At 52.2% G+C, this 6,507-nt stretch overlaps 3 protein-coding genes across 3 annotated transcripts; 2 read left to right on the top strand and 1 right to left on the bottom strand.

Annotated features, from left to right (window-relative positions):
• Nucleotides 1–2,110: 2,110 nt before the first annotated feature.
• Nucleotides 2,111–3,081, top strand: AYO20_11717 (hypothetical protein; the record flags this gene model as incomplete). Its single annotated transcript, XM_022649934.1, has 3 exons — nt 2,111–2,164; nt 2,219–2,464; nt 2,557–3,081. The coding sequence occupies 3 exons, from the start codon at nt 2,111–2,113 to the stop codon at nt 3,079–3,081; spliced, it is 825 nt and encodes a 274-aa protein (XP_022494091.1).
• An 858-nt stretch (nt 3,082–3,939) lies between these two features.
• On the bottom strand, nt 3,940–5,025 carry AYO20_11718 (hypothetical protein; the record flags this gene model as incomplete). Its single annotated transcript, XM_022649935.1, has 3 exons — nt 3,940–4,589; nt 4,635–4,878; nt 4,930–5,025. 3 exons carry the CDS (start codon nt 5,023–5,025, stop codon nt 3,940–3,942), a joined length of 990 nt encoding a protein of 329 aa, XP_022494092.1.
• A 595-nt stretch (nt 5,026–5,620) lies between these two features.
• On the top strand, nt 5,621–6,087 carry AYO20_11719 (60S ribosomal protein L44; the record flags this gene model as incomplete). The annotated part of the gene is made up of 3 exons (XM_022649936.1): nt 5,621–5,740; nt 5,811–5,995; nt 6,048–6,087. 3 exons carry the CDS (start codon nt 5,621–5,623, stop codon nt 6,085–6,087), a joined length of 345 nt encoding a protein of 114 aa, XP_022494093.1.
• Nucleotides 6,088–6,507: the final 420 nt, after the last annotated feature.

A 6,507-nucleotide genomic window follows, 5' to 3' on the forward strand; every position in this document is an offset into this window, starting at 1 on the left:
CAGCCCTCCACGAAGATCTTGATCTTTTGACATCAATTATTAAAGCCACCAGCGCTCCCTCCATCACAGCTTCGCCTTGTCGCCGACCGCACCGATCTTCAACTTGGGGCCATACTTCTTGAGGACCGACTCGTTGTGGTACTATGTCCTGCGTCAGCTTCGACTGCTCATCAATTGTCTCACGGGAAGCGCGTCCGCTCACCTTCCAGAATTGTTTTGAAGCGTCCTTCCCGCACACTCGTTTCAAGATCTTTGCTCCGCCGGGGTGCTCGTCCACAAAGTTTGTCACATCATACACTGCCCCGTCGATGATGACGTACATGCCGTCTTTGGCCGTGGCCGTGTGCTTGGCCACATCGGCGGCGGTGAATGTTTTGGACATGTCGAAAATATTGTGTGAGGTGGCGTTGTGCACGGGGCTGCTGGCGACCGATGTTTTAGGAGGAACTTCTTTCGCTTGGCTCTTTTGGTCGAGATGGAGGTGTGAGAATAGCCGTTCAAAGGACAAAAGGCACCAGTCGTGTGCCGAGGGCTGTCGCTATGCGGGAAGGCGGAAGGACTGCGGGATGGGTTTGTTCAGCGACAAGAGAGTCCGCGACTAGAACAATGGTATATACAATCGCGCAGGAGGTGGTGACAGCGTCGTAGAGTACTCTATAACAGAGGAAATGAGAAAAACAATCATCTGAGATGACCGCAGGCGGGAATATTAATCGTCGACCGTAGAAGCGAGCGATGAACAGCGGCGGGAAAGTTACCGAGGTCCAGGGCTTCGCAGGGGGGTCCACGCCGAATCCGCGGCCCGGTCAGCCAAGTTCAGAGCGACGCCATTGGATCCCAGCCTGCGCCCGCACACTGCGCCATACCATATTCACCGTTAATGTACTCGGTTTTATTCTACCCAGAGCACATTCCTCCAGAGTAACCGAAATAATTCGAATCGCTGACATCTGATACGCGGGGAATTTGCCCAGTGGGCAGCTTTGGACACCGATTGGCTTGGAAGACCATATCTGTGGGAGAGGGGATCTATAGGTACATACCTCATAGGATCATGGATTGTCGTCGACTCATCGCAGCGCCCTTGGTAGATCGAACACGATACAGGGATATCCTTACCCTGGTATGGCCTAAGGCTCTGGTACCGACAGCCTTCCATACGGCTCTGGTACCGACAGCCTTCCATACGGCTCTGTTCCTCGTGTCCAAACTATATGACTCCCACACATTCCTCTGGTTCATGTTCGCTTACTCTGCTTGTTCCGTGAGAGTGGTACAGACTTCCTCTGCTCTTTACGTAATATCCCACTCCAAGCGTTGTGGACTTTACACCGTCATTGTGCGTTGTTCGCGGAAGCCTTGCACGACCTCGTTCGTGGTATTTCGACTCTTTGTCCGAATCTCGACGAGATAAGTGCAGTACCGTGTCCCCGGGTAAACCGCCAGCCTTTTCAAAACCAGGCCTGACTCACCGGTAGTCAAGGACATGGACTTGCGATCAGCAGAAGATGAGAAAGCCATGTCTAGCTGAGCAGGCTATTGGATAACAGGTGACACGGGAGCAACAACCCCGTCTGCTTTGTAACACATCCGACGCCGCCCAAATGATTTCCTCATCTCACAAAGAGACAGACACACGGCCCCATGGTAATAACTACCGGTGACGGAAGCAATGTAGTAAGTAAGTAGCGTCGCCGTCCCGCATCATCAGTCTTCTTTTCTCGTGTCAAAAATTCGCCCCCTCCCAACAACCACAGCCTTGCTTATTGGACCGGGGCTAGACGATACCACAGGAACCAATCGTATGGCGTATGCCGCAGCCTTGCAGCTGGGGGCTTTGACCTAGGCTCATTTAGGCATTCGCACCATCCCTATCGGGACTGGGGCGGGAGATGGAGGTTTCCCTAGTGGCGCATACGGCGGTCTTCGATGAGCAGGTGGTATATACAGCGATCGAGGCGCCGCATTTTCTTCGTCTCTTCTCCGCTGGGAAACATTTTCTCCCTTTCCTTCCTCTCCCAAGAGAAGAGAAAAAGCTTGGTCTCCCATATTGACGCGATTTCACTTCGAAAGAACCAAACGAAAAGGACAAGATAATATATACAGGGCAATGCTTTTTGATGGTGAATCGCCCGCAGAAACAGCACCATGCTCATCGTCACTAGTACGTTTCACCTCCGACAAACTCTCTCTGCGACGCTGACCTCGCTAACAACAGATTGTGGACGAGGAGGCCGAGCTGGATCTTGGAGACGGCCATATGGACTTCGGCATCTATGACCTCGCAGCAGCGACGTCGACGCCATATGTCCCTGGAGTAGGGACCACAGCCCGCACAACGCCATATGAGACGGAGAGCAGTGGATCCTACGTGACCAGTCCGGCGACGACGACCAATGTCAGATCGTCGAAGCCACGGAGACGAAAAGCGCGCATGAACGAGGTCGATGAAGAAACCCAATCAGTAAGGAATCCCCCATATTTCACTCTCCCAAACTACACAACCCATGTACAGGGGGCTCAAAAAAAACGAAATCTAATGCGAAAAATCCACAGCGTCGTCGAGCCCAGAACAGAGAGTCCCAACAAGCCTACCGCCACCGCCGAGAGGACTACATCCACAACCTGCAGAGCCGGATTGTCGATCTGCACCTGCGGCACCGCGACCTGTGGCAGTCTTATTACTCGCAGGACAGGAGGTTGAGCCTGTTGAGAGAAGTGGCTGCCGATCTCAGCATGGAGGTCAATGTGCTGCGGAGGCGGCAGTCGGAGAGTCAGCAGCATCAGCATCAGCATCAGCGACAACAGCAAAACCACCTCCTACTAACGCCTGACCACTCGGTCTGCCTCGGCGACGAGGGCGACGGGATCACCAGCCTACGCGTAAACGATTCAATCTACGAGTACACCGTGAGTCCATCACACTATATCCAAGGTGACGGCATGGACTTCCCAGCACAGAGCCAGAGCCAGAGCCAGAACCAAACGGAGGGTCAGAATCAGAACCTGCAAAATTGGCTTTCCGGAACAACAGGCACGTATCCGCCCAGTGGTAGTTCCGAGTACATAGACCTGGCGTGATAGAAAACAATTTCCGGTTTTTGAGAAAGTACGACGGGCGCGGGGAGAGAAGGAAAGGAAGTCGCACAAGGTGGCAGGAAAGCGGCTGTAATCCCGTGTTGAGCCAGTTGGGTCCATGCTCCTGGGGGGGCAGTAATGAGTTATCGGACGAAATATGTATGACAACGTGTGGCGCAGAGCATGCTCGAGCTTTAAGTCAAGGAGGGGAACCCATAATTCGATAGCATGCCACCATGTCATGCCACCATGCCATTCCTTTCAAGACTCGATGAACCACAACAATTCATCCACAAACCCCCCAGGATTCTCCTCGGCGAAGAAAATGTCCAGAATCCGGGGACCACATCCAGCGTGACGTCTTCGTAGAACTCCTTGGCCATGGCACACGCCTCGTCCGCGGTCATGATACTCGTGTCCTCGACCAAGAGCATGTTGGAGTAGACGTCTCGGTAATTTCGAGCCTGATCAGCGAGAGAAGAGCTGATAGTTAAGAAGGTAAGGTGCTCAGGATATACATACACGAAGGGAAAACGTTCCATGGCATGCTCCTCTGGGCATCGCCCCGTCATTGATTACCTGTCGATCCCAAACCAGTGGTGAGGGGATGCAAAGCTCTCCCAGCTGTTTCAGCGTCATGTCCAGCGTCATGAGAGATGGCTCGAGAGAAAGCTGAGGGATAGGCCTGCGGAAATGTATATCCGGAGTATGGTCCCCTGAAATGAACCATGGCCAATAGAGACCAAAGATCAAGAGGGAGGTCCGTATTGAAACAGGGTATATTGCAACAAAATCCACGTTACCTCTTGACAAGAGCAAACAAATCGAAAACAGGTACCCCCCAGCCTCCAGGGCATAAAGTCACGAGATCTTTGCCGCTGGTGTATCGCCATAGACAAATCCCTCCCCAAGGTATATGGTTGCGCCTCCGCCGTACCATAGAGTGCCGTTTCGGAAATCGAGACCCTTTTCCTCGCCCACAACCCACTCACCCCCTGGCATGATCAAGTGTCCTTCTTGAGGCCAGTATTCCGCTTCAAGCCACTTGTTGATCATTTCAAGCTCACCGATCCATCGTTTTCGCTTCTTGATGTCAAGAGTCACGCTCTCGTCCAACGGATCTCCTCCGAACACGTTGGGGGAGTTGAACCTCGCAATTGTGAGATGAGCCGAAGGCACAACGTATCTGGAGCCAACCTGGATCCCCGAATCTGTTATAGTAGCGTAAGTATCGCGGCGCAAATGGTGATATGTGTATCGATCATCATCGGCTGTCCGACCATTCGACGGTGACTCTCCTGCAGCCGGCACAAAGCTCAAAGCAAGAGCCGCCGAGTCGTAGCTCAGAAGAGGTTTGACAAGCCTAGCTCTATGCGAGGAGGTATGATCTGCGATCGACTTGCAGTGGTCTTTGAGTGTATTCATCAGGCCAGTAATCTCAGCTTCGGTCTTGGAGTGGGCGACTTCCATCACCGTCATATGTAGATTGTCAAGAGGCATGAGCCAGAGATCTGTATGGTGAGTTGTGCGAACCCTCTAGGATTCTGGGAGCATACCTGGAGCGGCATCCTTCAGCTTGGACTGTATGACATCTACCAGTGTCTTGACTCTCTGAGGTGGTCTCCCCCAGAAGACGAGACAGTGACGTGGGTCTATGTACGATAGATCCTTCCTGGGTCCATCGAGCTTGACAAGATGCTCGTCGAGGATCCAGCCTTTGAAGTCGTCGCTGAGGATTTTCTCTCGTTGCTGCGCATTCCGCGTTGTCCGATGTGTAGCATACCGCTCTTGGATCAGTTTCTGGGACCATACATTAGATAGAATCACACCATACAGACGACCAAGACTGACAGGGTCACCATGGCAAGCATTGATCAGGCCGTCGAAAGGGTTTGCAGTGACAGGAGTGGAGCTACCGGACAGATCTTCAAAGTTGACTTTGGCCATGGCTTCTCCTGCCACCTGCTTCTCTGGTCGGCCTGACCAAGATGGAGGGGTCGAAGACGAGGTTGAAGAGTTGCAAGCAGTGACGCGTAGTGGGGAGATGATAGTGTAGGTTCTTTTCGGAAGAAAGATGTTCCATGATTTCATTACTAAGCCAGAACGTATCGGAAAACCTGCCCTAATACCCACTGTCCGCACATTTTCGCACTGTGCGTCTTGGCATATGGCTGCGGTTTGCGCTCAATCCTCAAACTGCCAGTCGACACCTTCATTTGCAATAACCAAACCTTGCTCAAACCTTTGCGGCCAGTCACTTAGTCAAGATGGTGAGTACCTTCTGTCACGAATTTGCGATGCCTTGCGTTATACCCCCGTGATATACACGCTGGGGTAGTGGATCGGCGAGACGAACGATGAAGAGATGGAGTACATTGCGAAAAGAGACGGGAACAACGAGGTCAACACCTGCATAGATTCGGACCGAGAAATCGAAACGAGTGTCTCGTCCAGAACTCGACAAGATCCTTTGAGCGGTGCAATTGGCGGCTCTTTGAACACATCAATTTGATCAAACTGCGAGTCCGCAAAGTATTTGACAATGCTAACCAATGTCTCGTTTCATCAGGTCAACGTTCCCAAGACTCGCCGCACCTACTGCAAGGGCAAGACCTGCAAGAAGCACACCCAACATAAAGTCACACAGTACAAGGCCGGCAAAGTACGATATTCCCTTCGCCCGCCGGGGCATAAGACATGGGGATGAGAGGACGCTGACAAATATTGGATAGGCCTCGCTGTTCGCGCAAGGAAAACGTCGATATGACCGCAAGCAGTCCGGTTACGGTGGTCAAACGAAGCCCGTGTTCCACAAGAAGGCCAAGACAACCAAGAAGGTGGTGCTGAGATTGGAGTGCACAGTATGCAAGACCAAGGCACAATTATCGCTCAAACGATGCAAGCATTTCGAGCTGGGGTATGTCATCGACCTGCCAAGTGAGAATGCCATGCTGACATGAATTTTACAGTGGTGACAAGAAGACGAAGGGTGCGGCTCTTGTGTTCTAAACGTGGTGGTTTTGCGATGGTCCTTTGGGCTGGCGAGATACATGGCACGAGTGTGATCAGGTGGTCAAGATTCATCTCAGAGAATCAACAGGTCGTGATAAATCCGGCAGATGGAGATGAGATGGAGATACAATCCTGCACGGTCATATGCGTGATGCGCACACGGGTTCCAATATTCTGCTTGGGTGTCATCTAGACTGACGCTCTGTATGGGCCGGCAACATTCTGATGACCAACGCCCGCAATTGAATGTTATGTCCGCCTGTTCCGTGCATATTGAGTCCAGTTGCCCAATCTGTTTCAAGTTCGCATCACCCGTAGGTTGACCTCGCCCTTACCGACCCAAAGAGGGCGTCTAAGAGCATCTACGAATTTGGACTCGACATTAACTACACAGTGTTATTGTGGTAGAGAAGCCAA

This window comes from Fonsecaea nubica (genome assembly GCF_001646965.1).
Source record: "Fonsecaea nubica strain CBS 269.64 chromosome Unknown Scaff189, whole genome shotgun sequence".
Classification (NCBI taxonomy): domain Eukaryota; kingdom Fungi; phylum Ascomycota; class Eurotiomycetes; order Chaetothyriales; family Herpotrichiellaceae; genus Fonsecaea; species Fonsecaea nubica.